The following is a 22984-nucleotide window of genomic DNA, read 5'->3' on the forward strand; positions in this document are numbered from 1 at the left end:
CTGATTGATTATGATCTTGTTGTAATCAATTCTTGGAATGGACCCACTCAATACATCCAGAAGTTTCGTACTACTTTTGTTTGGATGACCTCAGAAAAAAATATTGCATTACAGCCATCACACAATAATTAGAAGAATATTGAAATTCATTTGGGTAAACTTTTGTGTTTTTTCTGTCACGATCTTCTCGTGAAATCTCCTGTGGAATTCAACGGAATACATAAACTCACTTTCGTTCAGTTTTTCCAGATCGTGCACTTTCCTATCTATGTGTAGTCTGAAATACAAATGCGGAGAGAAATTGCTATAACAACCGAATAAAGAGACCATCAATCTACATCTTGTGCCAGGCTGTAATCATTTGAGCTAGAGATCGAAGTTTATTATACACTTATTCAGGTTCAATGCTCCAATAATATTATTATTTCATTCTCGTCTTCTTCAACCTCAGAACAGACGCGATCTCTTTCGTATTTCAGTTGCATTATCCACAGAATAACTGAATTTGCTGATTATCGAGTGAGCTCAATAGAATTTTATGTTTCATGCTTGGTATCACGTTGAAGACTAGTACGTGAAAGTAAATTAATTTAAAGAACGACTTGCTTCATTCTTGAACACCCTGTATGCTCTTAACATCGAAGTAAAGATAGTGAATTCGATTAAATAACTGGACGTCCAGGTTGCCTTACCTAACAGATAGAGGTGATTGTCATAAAAAACAAATCCTTTCTATGCTCCAATTTACAAACATCGATAGTATCAATTTAGACTTTCATCCTTTGTTTGTCGTGAATAACCGTGCTAATTGATTTTAAAAATTCAACCGCGTCTAACTTACAATCCTTTTATGCAATTATGCCATTCCATTTAGTCCTCCTCTTTATCTCAACAACGAACAGTTGTGATGGGATATTGAAAAACAACGTTCATCGTGGAAGTCTTTAATCAAGAATTTTCGAAACACAAAGTAAAACAAAATAGTCAATAATAAAATATATAAACATATAATAATATGTACATGTTCTCCTTAACCTAAAAAAAATAATCGTCAATAAATATCAAGACAGTATCTATTTGGTAATAAGTGATCGTTCGATGAGGCACATTAAGTGAACAAAAAGAAGAATTAGGGTAATTTTCTATGGTTTCAGGAACATGTCCGCATGAGGAAAACTCTTTTTGAATCGATTTTCGAGTGGTAATGTATTGAAAGGGGCGCAAATAGCTTGGCACGTTCTCTTAAGACAATCCCGATCAGAAGCTTGCATGTTTGGAGGTTATGCAATTGGGCGTGACTGTTTTAGAGCTAGCAGGCGACTGCCTTGGGTACTGCCCTGCACTTTCACTATCGCTGTGAACTGCAGAGGTCACCCATAGCCCCCATATCAAATTAGTAGACCGAGCATTGCGTGAAGCGATTATTTTCAGATGTTGCTAAATCGATATCGATTTTTGTAATATATCCATTTGTTCGCAGGATTAATGATCCCCCGCGGTGACTTTGTTGATAAGAAAGCGTTTATCTCTTTAAGTAGTGCAGAAATCGACTGAGACTGTGTAGAAATTAAGAATGTAATATGAAAGTTGCGGAACGTACTCTTTATAACCTCGCGCGATCATAGAATCATTAATCTTCCCCTTTTTACGCTTGTCCATGTTCCATGAATTTATAGTGGTTTGATCGAACTCGTTGAAAGTCCAAATACACGCAAACTCCGGTTAAACCACGGGGATTAGAATTGGATGTTGTGCCCTCTCAAAAAGGCAGCCAAATTACCGCCATCTTGCTGGCTTTGTGGCTGGATGTAGTAGAATTGCTGAGCTGGTTGTTGCCTCTGTTGCTGTTGCTGTTGTTGCTGTAACTGCTGCTGCTGTTGTTGTTGTTGATGCAGCAGTTGTTGCTGTTGTTCTTGCTGCTGCTGTTGCAAAACCCTGGCCTTCTGCTGTTGGGCGTATAACTGAGCTGAATTTTGGAACTGGGTCTCGGCTTGCTGCTGTTGGTATGCTTGTTGGGGATTAGCTTGGGCTCTCAAATGACCTGAATAAAGAGGACTCTGCGCTTGGAGCTGTTGGATGTTTACTGTTTGAGCTCTTTGAGGCTGATGAACGTAGGGTTGGATCCTCTGGTTCAGCGAGAAGTCACCCTCGGTTTGTGGTAAAGATTGGTAGAGCTGGGTGTTGTATTGGCCGGTTGATGGGTCGTAGACCAGAGCTGAAGAGTAGATTTGGCCTGAGTTGGACTCCTTGGTGGCCTTTGGTGTTGATTTAGCTACGGAGGCTGCGGTTGGAGAAGCTATGTGGTTTTCCCCTTGGAATCTGAAAAGAAGATCATCGTTTTCTTCTGATGTTAAGTTTAAGAAAGTGTGAAAGATTTCAGGGTATGATTTGTCAGCAAATAGTGAAGATTTGGTCATGAAATCTTCACTTTTCACACTTTAAAAGACAATTGTATTAAATATACCCTTTGAAATCGATTAATTAATGTATTGTCAGTAACGTATGTTATAGATTTTGAGATTGGAGAGTTGTGCAAATGAATTATGAAGTGAAGAGTGCATAAGGAGTAAGAAGACTTTAAATCTTCCAGGAAGTGTTCTATGCAATTCACATTCATAATTTACCTATGCTGCAACCTCTGCTGATACCTTTGGAACTCAGCGTCAAAGTCGATGTTCTGTCTGGTGGGAGTAGACGCTGTAGTTGCAGCGCTGGACAGCCCTTTGGTGTAGAGTATGGACGGTCTTGGAGTCACAGCGACTTGGAGGAGTTGAGGCCTGTACGTGGTGGGAGTAGCTGTGGCAGATGCAGTGGAAGCTGTTAGTGGCCTTGGTGTGATGCTGACCGGTTGGTAACTCTGTCTGTAGAGAATGGAGGCTGGGGTTGTTGATGGGTAGTGTTGTGGTCGTTGATAAGCTGGTGAAGACTCCTGAGGTTGTTGGATGTACTGAGGCCTGGTGATGTAGGTGGCAGGTCTTCGAATTGGCTGTGGAAAATCGATATTTGATCACCTGATTCTCACTGAAGGTTTGGTGCTTACCTGTTGCCTTAATACCTGCTCTGGCTCAGGCTGCTCGTCTTCACCTTGATCGTAGTTGTTCTGGAACACTGTAACGGCTTGTTTGGGCGATGGGGTCACGTGTACTGGTCTTACGACCGGGCGTATAGGTCTGGTGGGGTAGTTGGCAGGTCCGTTGTCAGGCTCGTTGGATTCTGGCTCACCGTTATCTTCCTCCTCCTTGGGAGCATTGGGATCGCATGGATTTCCAGATACGTAGGTGAATTCTCTTTTGTTACCGTCAGGATCGACGTAACCGTATTTACCACGTACTACGCAGTCTGTACCTCTGGTTTCCTCCTTGAAACTTCCATCAGCTGCTTCATACCCAAAGGTGAAAGATCCGTCATCGTTCACCTTGTTGTAGTTCCTGATGGTCTGGACTGGGGGCGCTCTAGCCGGTTCTTTGTTTCTGATGAGATGGGCTGATGGTTTGGACCGTGGGATGTACTCTTCCTGGCTGGCCCTGGAGGCTGCAGTCGGTTGGCCGTACAGGCCGTTGTATTGGTCCGCCGAAGATATGTAGACCACCTGTTGTTGGTTTTCGTCTTGTGGTTCAGCGGCGTAGTAGTGGAGGGTGTCTTCTTGGTCTTCTTCTTGGGGTAACGGAGGTCTGACTTTGATTCTTCTCGCCTCTGTGCTGAGGACGCACAGGACGGAATAAAGAAGGAATAAGGAGATCTGGAAAGAATTTAGCATTAATTTTTTGGGATTTCAGTGTGCTGTGTTGGATCTTGACGAATTTTTAAGTGACCTCATTGTTCAAGGACTTTTTCGAAGGTTCAAATTCTACACGCGTAGGTATCTCCCAGAAAAATTATCGTAGATCTACATGTGATACATATTCTGAAGGGCAACTCTTCAAGTAATAAATCTCTAAATTTCATTCACTTCCGAGCAACTTTCTGGTCTTGACAAATATTTAACTGAACCCATCTTTTTCGGGATTTTCGAAGGTCAACTTTGGAGTCGCGTATTTCTCAGGAAAACTATCGTAGATCTAAATGCAATACATATTCTAAAAAAGCAACTCTTCTAGTAATAAATCTCCGAATTTCATTTGTTTTCAAGCGACTATATGGTCTTGCCAAATATTTAACTGAACCCATCTTTTTCGGGATTTTCGAAGGTCAACTTTGGAGTCGCGTATTTCTCAGGAAAAATATCGTAGATCTGAATGCGATATATATTCTAAAAGAGCAACTTTTCAAGTAATAAATCTCTAAATTTCATTTACTTTCAAGCAACTATATATGGTCTTGACGAATATTTAACTGAACCCATCTTTTTCGTGATTTTCGAAGGTCAACTTTGGAGTCGCGCATTTCCCAGGAGAACTATCGCAAATCTAAATGCAATACATATTCTAAAAGAGCAACTCTTCTAGTAATAAATCTCAAAATTTCATTCACTTCCGAGCAACTTTTTGGTCTTGACGAATATATAACTTAAACCATCTTTTTCGGGATTTTCGAAGGTCAACTTTGGAGTCGCGTATTTCTCAGGAAAACTATCGTAGATCTAAATGCGATACATACTCTGAAAGAGCAACTCTTCAAGTAATAAATCTTTAAATTTCATTCACTTCCGAGCAACTTTCTGGTCTTGAGGAATTTTTAACTGAACCCATCTTTTTCGGGATTTTCGAAGGTCAACTTTGGAGTCGTGTATCTCCCAGGAAAACTATCGTAAATCTAAATGCAATACATATTCTAAAAGAGCAACTCTTCTAGTAATAAATCTCCGAATTTCATTTATTTTCAAGCGACTATATGGTCTTGACAAATATTTAACTGAACCCATCTTTTTCGGGATTTTCGAAGGTCAACTTTGGAGTCGCGTATTTCTCAGGAAAACTATCGTAGATCTAAATGCGATACATATTCTGAAAGAGCAACTCTTCTAGTAATAAATCTCAAAATTTCATTCACTTCCGAGCAACTTTTTGGTCTTGACGAATATATAACTTAACCCATCTTTTTCGGGATTTTCGAAGGTCAACTTTGGAGTCGCATATTTCTCAGAAAAACTATTGTAGATCTAAATGCGATACATATTCTGAAAGAGCAACTCTTCAAGTAATAAATCTTTAAATTTCATTCACTTCCGAGCAACTTTCTGGTCTTGAGAAATTTTTAACTGAACCTACATTTTTCGGGATTTTCGAAGGTCAACTTTGGAGTCGCGTATCTCCCAGGAAAACTACCGTAGATCTAAATGCGATATATATTCTAAAAGAGAAACTCTTCTAGTAATAAATCTCAAAATTTCATTCACTTCCGAGCAACTTTTTGGTCTTGACGAATATATAACTTAACCCATCTTTTTCGGAATTTTTCAAATGTCAATTCCGAGTCGAATATCTTACAGAAAAATTTTCGTAGATCTAAATGCCATACATATTTTGAAAGAGCAAGTCTTCTAGTGATAAATCTCAAAATTTCATTCACTTCAGAGCAACTTTTCGGTCATGACGAATATTTAACTGAACCCAAACCAAAGATTTGTGGTTTCGCGCTTGATCGATCGTTAAAGTCTCCTAGGTTAAACTCGATTCTTTAGCAAACGGTCGATTCAAAGCGATGTTCTGGATCGATTTTCATTATTTTTGCAAAAGTTCGTTGTACTAACCTCCTCAAACAATAATATCGACCCCATGCTGAATGTTTTGATGGACTTTTTTAGCCACAAATAATAAAAATTGAAGATTCAGTCAAGGGTTCCGAAAATTACTTATATTGAGCACTTTCAAAACGGAATTTCAACCTGTTTTCGCTCATTGGCATAACGTTTCATGAAATTCGTATGTTTTCTGTAACATAAATGGTTTAAGATCTTGTTGAAATCGACTATATGTAGATATATCTACCTACTCTGTTTCTTCATTGTCTTTTTTTTTGTGGAGCTACATCTACATACTTTTGCTGTTTTTTCTTGTATTTCATTTCACGTTGAACGATAAGTAATTTCCTATTCAAAGTAGGTACTCGAGAGTCAGCAGAACAAAAAAATTTTCAACTTTCCATAATATGCACTAAAACGAAAATCTCTATTGCTTGATATTTCATGTGCGCTACAAAACGAACAATTTACTGTGTGATATTATGTGAGAGAACACTTTCATTGTTTGAAATTTCTCCGGAGAACTAGCACTCTGAAACAATAATATGTTATTTGAATTGTTATGTAAAAGTGAGAAGAAAACCATTCACGCAAGGACAGGTGCTCTGTATCTGTGTTCAATGGGTAGAAATTCGAAAAAATAAATAAATCATGAAGTCGGCTTTGGATCGGTGTAGCGTAACACCGGAAATGGTTGTTTAGAGGTGCATTTCTCTTAACGGAAAAGCTGGAATTTGACTTAGTCATAGATTAATTAACAACTCGCTATGATTTTTAGATTTTATTGGCGTAAATTACGAATTCAGATTAGAAAATCAGGGTTAGTATCTTCAGTATTCACTATTTTGTAGGAAAATGCTCTAGAAAGTTTGAAAAACTCAGCCACAAGTGAATCAAAACACAGACCTAAGTACTGTATAAAAAATGTTGAATTTTGATACATGGGCGTAATAATTCATGTACAGGATGTTATCGTGGACGTTTCCCTTTCAAATCCAAATCCGTTTACAGGACACACCCTTCAGCTAAACAACCTTCACCCAGTGATTCACTGAAATGTTTATGTTGTTAAACTGGTTCTACACAGACTCATTTTCAATCCTGAACAAGACGCCATTACGCAATGTTATATGATGATAATGATATAACAGAACTCTGCGCATTAAACTCGAGGAATTAGACCTATTGTTTCACAGCCAACGCTACTATATTTTCGGATTAGAGATCCATAATTGGGTGGATAGTGTTTGGAATTTTTTTCACATGGGTTCTGCTCTGAAATGCTTATGTAATTCGCTGGATCAACAGAGCATTGAGGAATTCGTGGAATGTTGATGAATATGATTAATAGTTAATACGTATTTCCGAGTATTTTCTACTTTTACTGAAGCAACTCACTATGGTTGTTTCGTCAATACCATGACTCCTTGAGGAGAGTATGAAACAACATGAATTGAGGCAAACATTTTTGTCAATATACTCAGCAAAGCAAAGATTTTAGAGTAGAAAGATAGGAAACGAAGCGACTAAAGTGATATGAGCGCCATCTGTGTTTCAAATGTGTTTTTAAGGCCCTAAGACTGGTTAAAATATCAATTCGAGGGATATTTAAAGGAACATATGAAATTTCTGAGATTTCAGATGGCCATTGTGACCAAAGTGGTTTTGAATGTTTTGATTCTCGTACTGCCCTTTGTTTATCAACACAGTTATTTTTTTGATGAAAAAAATTGAGAAATGTTCGGATCAAAGAGTATTACGTTCGGTCACAGAACATCAACCTTCAGAATTCGATAGATGATTGATGATTTTTATTTTTTACTTATAGAAGAACCACAGAAGGTTTTCTTTCAAACTGAAGCATTTTGCAGACTTTCTGTGCGGAAACTGTCTCTGTTTGGGAAAATATCGAACTTTTGCAAGACCTGACACCTATTGATTAATTCAATTTCACTTTTCGCTCAGCTATCACATATGTCTGTTGCGTTTTTTAAAAACCCAGAGGCGTATTTGCTTTCCGCCGTGTAACAGAATAATGGCTTATTGCCTAAACCGAAACTGGACACTAGTCAAGAGTCGCTCAAGCATATAGTCAGTTTCTCTATAATTACACAAGGAAATCAGAACTTACACCGTTTGAACTTTCCGCGTCTAGCTTCCGTTTTTATGAATGTTCATACAGCGTGTTAATGCATACGAAAAAGAATGTTCTTCTTGCCGCAAATTTGGAGAAAAACAGTTCTTCTGGCGTTATTTCACGAATGAGGTGATTACCTACTTGAGGCAGTTATTATAATGTTTTCCTGATTGACGACTCATATAGCCTTATCTATGGTTATGTAATACGTGAAAAGTCAGTCCAGAATGAAATAGATTTCTGTGTTCAATCTGACAGATTTAAAATCTGTTTATAAAAAGAAAAGATCATCCTTGATTTCAATGATTATATTCAATGGTTTCTAACTTGACAGTTCATCAGAAGCTAAGGATTACGTTTAGACACAAAATATCGAACGCACTTAAAGATTTATATCGATTGGAGCATGGAATAAGTCCAACAAGCTACCAAGACACAAGAAGCACACACAGCTGCCCTGGACTTTGACTTTTACTTTCCTTCAACATCGTGACAAATATTTCCCATTTAGTAACTATCTGTGATTTGCATTGATAGGGACCACAGATGCAGGGAACGAGAGAAAGAATGCTGCTTTTTCAGTGACCACGCCAAGGTGAAAACATTTTTGCGAATTTTAACGATTTGTGGGGATTGCGTAAAAATTAAGTCACGAAATGAGCAACGATCATGCTTAAGTGTCTTTTTGCTGGACGGGATTTTGTCTGACCTTAATTGAACTTGTTAGTTTCTTAAGGCGATAATTGTTGTCTACGGTTCTTTTTTGGGAAGTTTGCATGGATTTTGCTTCGAATTGATATGAATCAGCGTGGTAGTCCTCAGAAACATTCTATGATTTTCACCTCTAATCAATATTTGAAAATTTAATGACAAATACATGATCAAACTGTGGGTGAGAAGAACTCTTTTGAAATGTCAATTTTAACGACATACTATACTGCATTCACATTTATTTTAGCAGTCGGTTGGCCATGAAATAATTTTCTCAAGTTTTTGTTACTAGAACGGAGTAAGGTTGGCACTCATGAAATGTCGTTAATGACAAAACGCCGTTGCCACAACTTAAATCAATTTTTATTACGAATATGCCGAAAATAATTGAAAAAAGAGACAGGGTTTCAGAAAGTGCTATTTAGAATTCAGGTCCGCTCATTCAAATAGTTAAACCCTGATATTCTAAAATCCACAATACGTCAGACGGTAGCGAACATATTCAATGTAAGAGAATTTATGTAATGTTTCATCTGAATCTAAACGACTTATATTTCAGCTGAATATTTCCACAGTCAGAAAGATTGTGAATGAAGAGGATGACAAAGAATTTCCTTCTATTGGGAGACCCAAAAAAGTGGTGGCATTTGAGAATTTTATGTTTGAATGAATTAATGCGAAAAGTTTACTACAGGATTTCCGATGAATGTCATCGTAGAATAAGTTCCCGAAAATTGATTTTTCTATTTTTCATTTGACTTGTCCTATACATTGTAAATGTCTTAAGGTACCAATAAATACCTAATTATTATTATTATATCAATGCATAAAGATGAACAGCCACAACTACGCGCCAGTTGTCCTGTTAATTGTTTATTCATGTGAAATTTTTGTTCAAAGGTGAAGTTCATCTTGACTTGAAACTTCCTTTAATTCCTTTTATTTACTTATATTGATGCAAGATGATTTTTGTTGAAGAATTTAACATTCTTCTAATTATCTGTCAATTCCTTCGGGAGATACCCATTCCCAACCACTGCATCATATGCATTTCATCTTCGGGTTAATATTTTTGAAATCTACAACTGATATAACGTATTCATACTTTAGCCAAAGAATATAACGAACATTAACTCTCCTCAAGCTAGTGAATATTATGATATTATACTGATCTCTTGTATTTTCCATGCAAATAACTGGATTTGGTATGCCTTCAATCAGTTTGTATAAACTTCAATTATGTTCGTTACATATTTTCCGAAGAGATTCGACATTGTGATAAAATACGTAATGACAGAATCTTTTACGTAGAACGGGCAACATAGCGTTGATTTAAAACCCAAAAATGTTTTGACAAGCGTCATAACCCCACATTTTCGTACTATACAGAGTGAAATGTGTCAAATTTCCATGGCCAACCGAGTGCTAAAATAAAAGTGAATGGGGTATAGTACGTTAACTTTATAATGGGATACTTTACAGACATTCCCGACATATTGGAGTTGTTTAATTCATATTAGGGTAAGCACCCTCCCTTAGCATAACTTTTATGAGAAGAATCTCGAACTGGTAATTGAAAATTCATATCACGAAAGTTATTGTTCAAAATAAATCAGATAAAACGTCTTCACGCAGTCATCATGCATTTTCTACTTTCAATTTCTCTAGTTGCATCTGTGCTAGGTCAATAGTTCACCAGGAGCCACAAAACAAGAACAAACTTGCTTTAAACGGAAAATATAACTTTCGACATGATAAGAATCATAATGATACATCTCGTATCTTTGTTCCCAAGCGTGACAACACAGAAAACGTTAATATCATCTGTCTAACCGTTGATTTCTCCTCAGAAACGGAATCTTTCAAAACCTGCGCCACGAAAAAGAAAACCTACAGTAGGACGGGATGATTACTATAATTTCACTTAATGATATTAGGCGAACATGTAATAATTGTCACGATTTAACGAATCAACAGGAGATAGTCTGAACGAAAATTGAATCGTCACCTTGAAATCGATGCTTTTAATAACTATAATCGGGTTTTTTCAGATTTGAAAAGGGGGAAATGAAAGCTGGACAGATTGACGTTTTTATCTTCTTCTGGTCTGCTAAATTCCACCAATTACGATGATTTGAACTTCCTTGTTCATGCCAGTTCTAAAAATCACGAAATATCCAGCTAAAATAGTGAAAAGAGAGCCAGCTTCTGAAGTGTTTTCAAATTGAGGTGACAGGCTGGTATAACCATGTGTCTGTCCAATCAGATGCTTATAATTCAGTAAATCAAATCGCTACGGCAAGTTGCAAAATTCAGCAACAAGTGCAAAGTCAAATGACACACACTTTGCCCACTGACTTCTGGTGATTTGATCCCACTGGACATTTTCTTGTAGGGTTTCCTGAAGCCTCAATACCCTGAGAATTCTTGGGAGATATCTTGTCAATAAACCAGCTTGTTCAATGTCTGCTGCTTACTTCGTTAATTCAGCAACCAATCAATGCTTGATTTGATTAAAACTTAAAATCTTGCCTTGGTTCTCTCCTATCCTCTCTCCAGCAGGTTGAATATATCCCGTCAATTGTATCAATCAAGACGTTAAATCTCGAGATTCCCACAATAAAACAACAGTCCACATTCTATTTATCACAGTAGAACCTCCAGCATCAGTTGGTCATTGCATAATCTACACCCATTGCAAAACCAAAGGTCACTGGTTCAATCTCAACTCGGGTCTACGCCAAACAATGCTCAACTGTATATCAAGTGTTCTCACGAGTATAAGCCACAAGTCGCCACCGGTAATTATTTTATTACAAAAGTTCGAATTTGCATTGTTTCGTATGCACATTTTCGCAAATGAAGTAAAGGCGTTTTGGGAGGTTTCACGAAAGAACTCCATTGTTGAAAAATGTGGGATTGGATGGTCGAAGATCTGGCATAGATGCATATTTTAGGCTTGGATTACACCCATTTTTTAAATCCTCGAAGGACATCGCCTCAAAGATCTTTGTCCTTAGATTTCCTCACAAAAAGACTAGAAAAATATGCAAAAACGGTGCAGGAAAATCAAAATAAAGAGTTACATAAAATTCGATAGATTGAAGTCAGTAATAATTGTACACTGATTGGGAAAACTATCCCGTCGATTGAAAATTGTACTGATTGCCTAATATTTCCACGTTTGTTTCATTAATCATTGAAAAAGATACTTCAAAATAAGAATCAGTGAAAGCATTCTGAATATTTTCTATTAATTCTTCCCATGACTCCAAAACATATCAATAACCTATGACAGACCAGAAACATCACAATTATTTCTATTTTTAAAAACCCATACTTGAGCAAATCCTTCTGCGATGAAACACCATGAAAAACCCCCTATAAAAACCCATATGACCCAATTACTAAATTGCTTCAATTTCCTCTTGAAATCCTTGAAATCGAATTGCTCCTGTCAGCATCAAGATGATCGAGATCTTCATTAGTGTAATAACAATTTTTTTCACTTCGACTCATCAATAGACCAATAGGTCGAGTTCAGGATCTTAAACACCATTGTTTCTATAACGTATTTCATCGAGAAAGAAGTTGAGGTCTGATTTCAGAGATGATCTTGACCACACTTTGAAAGATGGTCATTAACATCGTGAAATATAGACGAATTAGATCTTGCTTCGAGTAATGGTTAACCTTCGATTGAAGAAAGTCCTCAGGCTTCAGATTATGGATATTCGCTTCGCTTTTCAGTGAAGAATTGGGTTCAAGCAGGAAGTAAAGATCCTGAAACGACCTTGGGATATCCTTGAAATTAGGCGTGGATAATCTACCGAAATAAATCAATCAATTGAATAGATAGGTGATGTTGTTATTCCTAATTTTCTGTAATGAAGTAACCGAAATTGATTTAAGAATTTATAGAATATTATTTCAGTTTTGAAATGTTTCAATACAGTATTGGTGGAGGATTACCTTTGTTTTTTATATGAAGAATATTTTATTTATTGCTTGTTTTCTAAATTCAGAAAAATAAGTAGGTGGCATTTTGAGAGAGATATTTTTTCAGTGAAACTTGGAAAGAAACGATAACTGTTTGAATCCATTTCGCGTATTGGAAATTCAGAATACAAATTCAAAAAATAGACTACATTTTTTAGGAGTTTGAACCCCTATATCCATAGCATCAGATGCGTTAAATATGGCATAATAAGTTGCACGTTTATCATCATTAAAAAATTTGAATAAACTCAACTGCTTTGTACCACAGGATATGAGATGGCATTGAGTTGTCCACATGTTTTTAGATAATGAATATCCTCATGATTTGGAGAGTAAATGAGAATCAATTAAATAATCTTTGAAAATCTTCAACCCCTGTGGTTGATACTCATATACTTTTCGAAGAAAGATGAACTTTGAAAAAGAAAAAAAACCAATTTCCCAAATAATTTCCATTGGGTTCTCCTGAGCAAATTTTCAAATTCATACCCTATGAAATGGTCTTTGAGGTTTATGTGAGAATTAAATATGAATTCATGTGATTTACGAAGAATAAAAAAAGAATCAACATGGATTGAAAATTTTTTGAATTATTCAGAAGAGGAGCGAAAAACTACTTACAATCTCTCTGAACCTCATCCTTTACTGCTGATATCCAATTGCCACAAGTATGGGGAACTGACACACTATTTTTTTCTTCCCTAAACGACCGCAGACTGCAAAACGTAAACGATAGTGAGAGTGATTTAACTCGAATGTTTCTTCAAGAAGAACGCTACTTCTCTTTATAACTTACGTGCTGGTTTGAGGGGGGAAAGTATATGAAATTGTCTAGAGTTTTATGTGTTATACATAGGTTTCATGTTGAGGCAGTTATGAGTTTGGAGCACTGGTGGAGCATGTTCAAGGGGTAATAAAATCAATTTAGTTCTGCGACTATTAGATCATGTTCAAGTCACCAATCAATGAGATTTTATGTATTGAGAGAGTAAATTATTTCATATCCTATTTTTTTTTTATTTCTGAGAGTTGAAGAGAAAAATATATATTCTTGTGATTTTGCACTTTTCTTACAGAGGGCGTTTACCAAAGGTAATAATGATAATAAATAAAATATGGGGATAAATATGAACCCTTTCTGAGCTATGAGATGACAAGAAAAAAGACCTTTCTCATGTTTTAGTTGATAACATTGAAGGGGCAAGAAATATTTGCATGAAATTTTCGGTTTCGTAATGGTCTTCCATTATTCTAATGAAATTTTCAGTGTTCAGTGTTAATCACCCCTAAACCACCCTTAAAATTTCCTCATTTACACCCTGCATTTTCATAGATTTTTATTGGAAAATATAAAATCATCTTTGAACAGTTTTTTTGTATCTTTCACAATAGAGACATTGGTGATATTCTGCTAACTTTGATATGTCACTCTGCAGCTTTTATGAAGGCATTAAAATTAGTTTTTTACATTGCTAAGTCTTTGGAAATGCTTGCTAGGTATATTTTTCATTGACTCAATTCACAACATGGCTAAAAGGTCTAGAATTCTTTAGGACTTCATCCAAATAAGAAAAAGTGAATCAACCAATATTTCTACAGCCTCTACCAACTGAAAATATTTCATAAAAACCCAGACAATCCAGCTTGATTGATTTGAAACTTCTTTAAAAAAGCTTCAAGTACGAACCGACCATTTTCGCAAGAAATTAACACCAAATCTCAATTCCTGGGGACTTTACGACACATCTCAACCCAGTCCATTGTATTCAAATGGCAGAACAATTAAAGAAATGCATTCATCATAAGAATCTCGATCTATTATCTTAATGGTGTGAATAACGTCTACCCCATTCTTCTGGGGATTCAAAACCAAATTATTCTTGAGAAAAACGGGCGTGTTCACATATCTCTAGTTTGTGTGGAGGAATGGTGCAAATAGAAAGTAAAATTTTGAAGTTTTTGAGATACCTACTAGTTTTCTCTTCAAAATCGATTCAACAGTTTAGAAATTATAGGGGTTTCAATCTGACAGATCTAGATATTTCATCGAAAAATCTCAATCGATTCGATAATGGTCGAATAAGAATTGTGTAATTCAAATTCGCCTGTAACGGTTGTTAAACTGATAGGCATGAGCGTCTATCGTAATAGAATACCATAAATGAGAATGTCCAAGACTTATTTTGCATTCCGTTAGCGTAGGAGTGCAATGAGATCGATATTGCTGAGTTATGTGTCGAAACATGAGACTTAGAGTGGACAATGGCCACAGTCGAGGACAGAGATGTCTTTTGCAACTGATTCATTTCGTTGTCACAAAGCGACGTATGCATAGGACTGAGTAGGCCCCAAGAAAAACAGTAAAAATTTGACAAAAATGTTTGTTACATAGATTATAGAGTAGAAAGATAGGAAACGAAGCGACTAAAGTGATGTGAGCGCCATCAGTGTTTCAAATGTGTTTTCAAGGCCCTAAGACTGGTTAAAATATCAATTCGGGGGACATTCACAGGAACATATGGAATTTCTGAGTATTCAGATGGCCATTTTGATCAAAGTGGTTTTGAATGTTTTGATTCTCGTACCGCCTTTTGTTTATCAAGCTCGTTCTAGTTGCTGATTATTGAAATTTTTGTCTAATTTCTTGGTGGAACCTCGAAATATCGTTCGAAAATTATTGTATGGTGAAGAACTGTGGATCAAATAAAACGAATTCTACTAAGGAAAATGGGAATGTAAGTATTAAAACTGGTAACATGTGACTCGGTCATTCATTGATTTTTATTTTCAGTGCTACGAAGTGGATAAAATTTTCAGGGCGTAAAGGCCTGCAAACACTACTGACTACACCATGTGCAATGAACATTTTACTTCAATTCAATTGAGAACTGTTCATCCTCGTGAATTGTTGTATGCAGGAAGCATCCCTTGAATGAAGGGCTCATTTAGGGGAAATGATGACTTTTATACGTCCTTTCAAAGATTCTCAATTACCTTCAATATATTCAGAAATGTAAAAGTTTTATGGATTTCGATTTGGGAATCGGGTGACTGTCAAATTTGTTGTTTGAAAAGTCAAAGTTTTATGAAACCTTCTGTGAGGGTTTTGTTCATTCATCAATCAATTCGTATATTGTGTCATAAAGAGACCATACCATGAAGAAATCATAAAAAAGCATGAAGAAATTATACTGTCGCGCTTGAATACAAGTCTTGTATACCTCTGTAAGGTTTTTTAAATTGTGGTTCTGAAAATTTTGTAAATAATATGTAAGTAACGGAAATGTGTATCCTATGATGGTAAATTGAATATTGGTTCATATCAATTTCTGATATAAATTGTACAAATTCAACTCAGTCTATTAATTCAAAAAGTTTTCACAGCTTTGACGTACCTATAGCAGATAACCATATATTCTTGTGTCCTAGTCAAAGCTCTATTCGTTGTTCATCATTTCAAATTTTTGTAAATTTTTTATAAATTGCAAATAAAAATTTATCAAATCCAACAGCGTATTTATTGATACCAATTGATTCCAAACAGAGTTCAGATGAAAACTAACATCCTGGTCACAAAACAAAACCATCCTTTTGTTTTGTCGCTTAGGATGTTTGTTTTCTGGTCTCAACAAAGTCAATATTGAAATTCAATACAAAGAATAGAATTCGAATTTCGCGTCCCTCAATTATAAAACAGAAAACTGTTATTAGACAGTTTTCCTGTATTGAAAATACGTTTTCAGCGCCATCTCCTTGTCTAATGTGTTTTCACTGGCCAAAATATACTCGGTTTTTAGTACTAGCGATATGAGGGCATTTCCTATCTTTCTACTCTATAATCTTTGGTTTGTTAGTTCCAAATTTTCTTGAATATCGTTTCTCCAGGGAAAGTTATTCCATGGATAATCAAAATGGGATCTTTTTTTCAAGCCTAAAAGAGCCAAAAGAGCCATCAAATGTATATTTCCTCTCCTAATTCAAATTTAGACGAATATTTTCGCTTGAAACATTCCATTCTATATTGGGCTTTTCTGAGAACAAGCTCGCAAGGCGTGGGTGTGTCCATTTCATTACTCACAATAATTGATATTTCGTTAATGGCTGACGGAGTCAGTTTCAAGGACCCCGTTACCCTTTTCCAAATTAATAACTCAATGATTTAAATTGTATCCATTTCCTACCGACAATTATCTACCGACAAATCGACACAATGAAAAGGATCTGTTGAACAAAAGAGGTCACAACTAAATTTAATCGATTTTTCCTTGTGTTCCATACTTGATTTTGAACCTCTCGAAAGGATTGATGAAGAAGTGGATGAAGCAATTTGGATTTTTTTCTGTATACGATCCATTATAGAAGGATTTGAAGTGTTTCATATTGATTTGGCTCCTCTCTGATAGAAGTATTAGAGTAAAGATTGATTAATGTAAAGAATTCCTATTGAAAGGAATTCAAGACCAACCACACATCTTATTTGCATTCCAAGAGTCACAGTTTTTACTTACGTTCTTTTTTGTTGTTCGTTTTTAGTTTCATCGATGCTTCTAAGGGGTTACCACCCCCTAAAAATCCTCATAACTGTTGAAGAAGTGTCCTCAGGAAAAATTACTGAAATAATTATGGAAAAAAAATATGTATGGGAGATTTTTCTTGGTATAAAGATCCTGATTGAAATCTTGATTTTATCAATGGAAAATTAATGATCGATATACGTTCTTTCAATTCGATTCAGTTTTAGGAAGCTCCAATTATGTTGGAAACCATATCGGAATAAAGAAAGCATGAATTGAAGATGTTTGTTAATTGAATAATTGCTCCACTGCTTTCATACACTTTCATAGGAACTATTACAACATTAATAATGTTTCTTTTGTGCGTAGAATTTTAATGAATCGTATAAATATGATTGTATTGTCAGTTATGTTTGGGAAAAATCGTAAATATGTTGATTTAGCTTCATTATTAATGGTGTAACTCATTCAGAGGTGAAGACATGGGAAAAACATAAACCTTATGAAAACTTCCTGGGAGAAACATTTTTAGACGATTTCAACCATTAAAATGTATTGGAAAATCATCAGGATTCGATTTTTGAAACACAAACGTTACCAATAACATCGAGAATTCAAATCAGATTCTTGCAACCATTCATTCAACACCATTAAAAAACACATTTCTTAATTGCACCGTGTGAAACTTTTTCAACAAGGTCATAAAATCCACTGTGATGTGTGACCAATATATTAATTCTTTGTTTATTGTTAGACTTCTTCCATTATCCTGGTCCATTTTCCATGAAAGAAACGACGTCGCTAAGTTTAGAATCATCCCACAAGTTTTTTAGATTAAGAACGTTTTGTATTTTCTGCATGGATAATGAAAAAAAATTATGGGAACGTGTGGTGATTGCACCAAAGTTTGTCTTGTCTGGTCTCGTGGTCATCACTTGGTTATAAACTTTTTGTGATATTCCACTTCTCAAATCATAATAAGTTATTCTAGACAGAGGTCTATATTTACTTAGATACAATTTATGGAATTTCATGAATAATAGAAATGAACCTACAATAGCAGATTAGCATCAGAAACTTGATCTTTCTCTTCGACTATTTATAATCGAGTGGTCTTGATCTTTTTTATACCTAAATGTTTAAAGTTCAAGGTTACTCACAATTTGATATGGTTTTATTTTCTTAGGTTTAGGATAACTTACTAGTTTTGAGTCACTTTTAGTGTTGATTCGATATTGGATTGAAAAGAAATTGAGATGAGACTTGATGAAGTGATATTGTACGAAAAAACGTCCTCTTTCCAAGCTCATCGAAAATTCCTTCATTAAATCCTATTTGAAATTGAGTTAGTGACTGTTTTTCACCTGGACTGACGTTAAAGTCTCCGAAAATAGAAATTTCTTCAAAAAAATTAGTGTGAGTCTTCGACTAGTACAAATATTTCAACAGTAGATTCTTGAGGTCAAAAGAAGCACTTTTTGTGATGAAAAGATAAAGCCATTTTAAGCTTTCATCATTGAGTATTAATAATATTATGGGGGTTGAATACTCAATTCTCTTCAGAATAACAAGCTAAATCTATGAAACTACAAATCTGTGGATCTTTTAAACAGAGTTGCATTCAGCCAAAGTACGTAATTTTTCGAATTTCACAGATTTTTCTTTATTTTTGAACATTAAATTACTCGAAAACGGCTCATTAAACGAGAAAATATGAGGAGGACTTTTATTTTACAAAACGTTCAAATATTCATTGGCTAGAGTCCAACTTAGTTTCAAGAGTTGGATTCTTTGAATTTTTGGTATTTTTATGGTACGTTATGGTCATAATGAGAAAACTGGAAGTCTTGGGTTATATCTTGTGTTCGAAAAAGATTCATAAAATAAATGTAAAACTATATTCCAAAATTCATTTCATTCGATAAAACCGTTTGTGAGATGGAACTGAAAATAACATTTTTTTGCGGTTTTTCAACAGCCTGTATCTTTTAAATCGAGCCGATTCGGAAAAAATGGTAGAGGAGAAAAGTGTTTCTTTTGACCTCAAGAATCTATTGTTAAAATATTTTAACGAGTGAAAGACTCACCCTGTATAGTTGAAAATTCATGACTTTGCAAGGAAATTAGGCAGGATATTGAAGGATATCTTCACAGTTTCTCAACTCCTAACTGATTATCTAATCCCATAAATCTCTAGCTCTTTCGTTTGCCCTTCTCCAGATAATATATCTTTCCGATGAACTTAAGACGTTTAATTCAACAATTTATAGCCCGATTAAGAGATTCATCTAGATACTTAACAGACAATTGACCTTGACAACTCGTTAGCATAAATGGAGCACCGAGAACAATTTTTCACGATACTGGTCAAGTCTCACACCTCTGGTACCATACCGAAAAACAAACAGTATGTGAAAATTTCGATCTTGCCCAATCGGACCACTTCAGGGAATCCAAAGAACTAGGTGAAGTTGGTTTCGTAAATGATTGCCGGTTTGAACGGCTGCTGCATCGAAATCGATGAGTCTTGCGAAAAAAAATCGGTATTGAATGCTAGATCGTTAAGATGTGCGATAATTTATGGATGTCTCCGTGAATTTTGAGTTGTTCACATTCGCAATGAATGACAATTTTGTAACTCATATATACTCCATTCATTTTTATTTTAGCACTCGGTTGGACATGGAAATTTGACACATTTCACTCTGTATAGTACAAAATGTGGGGTTATGACGCTTGTCAAAACATTTTTGGGTTTTAAATCAACGCTATGTTGCCCGTTCTACGTAAAAGTTTCTGTTATTACGTATTTTATCACAATGTCGAATCTCTTCGGAAAATATGTGACGAACATAATTGAAGTTTATACAAACTGATTGAAGGCATACCAAATCCAGTTATTTGCATGGAAAATACAAGAGATCGGTATAATATCATAATATGCACTAGCTTGAGGAGAGTTAATGTTCGTTATCTTCTTTGGCTAAAGTTTGAATACGTTACATCAGTTGTAGATTTAAAAAATATTAACTTGAAGATGAAATGCATATGATGCTGTGGTTAGGAATGGGTATCTCCCGACAAAATTGACAGATAATTACAAGAATGTTAAATTCTTCAACAAAAATCATCTTGCATCAATATAAGTGAAAGGAATTAAAGGAAGTTTCAAGTCAAGATGAACTTCACCTTTGAACAAAAATTTCACATGAATAAACAATTAACAGGACAACTGGCGCGTATTTGTGGCTGTTCATCTTAATACATTAATATAATAATAATAATTAGGTATTTATTGGTACCTTAAGACATTTACAATGCACAGGACCAGTCAAATGAAAAATAGAAAAATCAATTTTCGGGAACTTATTCTACGATGTCATTCATCAAAAAACCTGTAGTAAACTTTTCGCATTAATTCACTCAAACATAAAATTCTCAAATGCAACTACTTTTTTGGGTGTCCCAATAGAAGGAAATTCTTTGTCATCCTCTTCATTCACAATCTTTCTGATTGTGGAAATATTCAGCTGAAATATAAGTCGTTTAGATTCAGATGAAACATTATATAAATTCTCTTACATTGAATATGTCCGCTACCGTCTGACGTATTGTGGATTTTAGAATATCAGGGTATAACTATTTGAATGAACGGACCTGAATACTAAATAGCACTTCCTGAAACCCTGTTTCTTTTTTCAATCACTTTCGGCATTTTCGTAATAAAAATTGATATTAGTTGTGGCAACGACGTTATGACATTAACGACATTTCATGAGTGCCAACCTTACTCCGTTCTAGTTACGAAAACTTGAGAAAATTATTTCATGGCCAACCGAATGCTAAAATAAATGTTATAGGCAAATTATCCATTGCAATTTTTGAGCTGTGTATTTTGCTTGAGTGAACGGTGAATTGTCCACCTAAATAGCTAGTATTTTGACGTTAGAAAGGATCGTGAATAGAAGGAGCCCAAAGATAGACCATTGTAAAAAAATCGTGTCTGGTCGAAATAGCGAATCATAGCATTTTTCGCATAACACAATCGATGGAATAATAGACCCAGATTTGTTTCACGCCAAGTTTCTAACAACAACAGGCATGAATTGATGGGAATTATACGAAATGAGAGTTTTCACCTCGTCTAACAATCGATTCAATAGCAAATAACGAGGAAATGCACAATGTTTTATATAATACGATCGGTCCTATATCTCATGTAATCTTTAATTGGCTATGGTCTTTGTAATATTTTCATCTGGAGTGTGAAAAATTGCGAGAGCGTTGAGCCAGGGAGAACACTAGGCATGTGTGGATAAGTTGTTTTTATGGAAATTTCTAATGTGTGCGTGGGATTCTCCTAGGTGAAAAATACGGAAGCTCAATTTGAATATCTCATCAAGGAATGTAGACCAATGTCGACTATTTCCAACCCTTCATTCACCTCTGCAACTTTCTGACTTGCAATTTACTTAAGTTCTTCCACAACTCTATCAATCAACGAACGTTGATTTTCCAAGTGGTACTTCAAGCCATTTTGGTAGATGAGACCATCAATTGCAATTGCTGCCAATCAGACTTCATGACTCTGACCAGAAAGGACAGCTACAACTACGAGGATGTATTGATATCTAGTTAGCCTATACCAGTTCCATGCATAAAAGATATTGCGTTACCATAGCAACGAACAGTAACTCATTAGAAGTGTCAGTGTGAAGTTTTAGGTCAAGAAAGTAAACCAGAGTTACGCAATAAATTAAAGGAAAGAAGATGTCCACCGAAATTGTGAAAATCGAAAAATTGGAGTATCGAGCCATCATCAAGTACCTGTATTTAAAAGGGTTAAGAGGTAAGAAGATTTACGAAGATATGCTTAATACCCTTGGTGATCAATGTCCTTCGTATGCGACCGTGTAAAATTGGACTGCAAGCTTCAGAAGAGGTAAATTTGCCATTGAGGATGATGACCGATCGGGAAGGGCAGTTTCTGTGTCATTCCCCGAAAATATCGATGCAGTTCATGACATGATTTTATCAAACCGTCGAATTGGGCTAAAACGGATATCTGAAGCCCTGAATGTTTCATACGAACGCGTTCATCATATAGTTCACGTCAATTTGGACATGAGGAAAATTGCTGCAAAATAGATGCCCAAATGTTTGAATGTTGACCAAAAGCGTGCATGGGTAGAAGCATCGCGTTCGATCTGTGCTCGATTTGAAAACGATGTAGACTTCTTGAACCGAATTTTTACTATGGCTGAGACTTGGGTACATTTCTACGATCCAGAAACAAAGCAACAATCGATGGAATGGCGACACTCTGGTTCTCCAAGTCCTGAGAAGTTTCGTGTCCAAAAATCTGCTGGAAAAGTTTTAGCTTCAGTTTTTTGGGATTGCCATGGAGTAATCATGATTGATTTTTTGGATAAGGGTAGAACAATAACCGGAGATTACTATTCGACGTTACTGACCACTCTACGGGAAAAAATTAAAGAGAAAAGACGCGGAAAGCTATCCAAAGATGTTTTGGTTTTGCAGGACAACGCCCCTGCACACAAATCTCATGTTGCCATGCAAAAAATTCGTGATTTAGGTTTGAATTACTAGAACACCCCCCTTATTCACCAGATTAGGCTCCATCCGACTAACATCTCTTTCCTCAACTGAAAAAAAGTTTAAAAGCTGACCTAACCTAAGCTGAACAGTGGCGTTAGTTTCTTTTTGAGCTGACTTCTGTTGATCAATGTGTCTTTCTGACAACTTTTCTATCTGACAGGAGCTTTCTCTTGGTTGTGCACTGCATCTGTTCCAGCAATTTATGTATTAAACTGTGCTCAGTTTGATCACCTACGTATTTCCTATCCACATTGAAGATTTCTTGGTTCGACCATCAAGAATCATATCTCTAACCTTGTAGAAGATAGAAGTTTGTCAAAAAAG

The 22984-nt window shown here is 35.7% G+C and overlaps 1 protein-coding gene across 2 annotated transcripts; it reads right to left on the reverse strand.

The window, feature by feature from the left end:
* Positions 1-928: 928 nt before the first annotated feature.
* On the reverse strand, positions 929-13298 carry LOC123315666 (ras-interacting protein RIP3-like). Of its 2 annotated transcripts, none has more exons than XM_044901487.1 (4): positions 13149-13298; positions 3041-3739; positions 2649-2986; positions 929-2319 (listed from the first exon to the last, which is right to left on the reverse strand). In XM_044901487.1, the coding sequence occupies exons 1-4, from the start codon at positions 13164-13166 to the stop codon at positions 1737-1739; spliced, it is 1638 nt and encodes a 545-aa protein (XP_044757422.1). In that variant the 5' UTR covers positions 13167-13298; the 3' UTR covers positions 929-1736. The 2 variants fall into 2 exon arrangements, with proteins under 2 accessions (XP_044757422.1, XP_044757421.1); XM_044901486.1 differs by having other exon boundaries at positions 2625-2986.
* Positions 13299-22984: the final 9686 nt, after the last annotated feature.

This window comes from Coccinella septempunctata, chromosome 6 (genome assembly GCF_907165205.1).
Source record: "Coccinella septempunctata chromosome 6, icCocSept1.1, whole genome shotgun sequence".
Taxonomy (NCBI): domain Eukaryota; kingdom Metazoa; phylum Arthropoda; class Insecta; order Coleoptera; family Coccinellidae; genus Coccinella; species Coccinella septempunctata.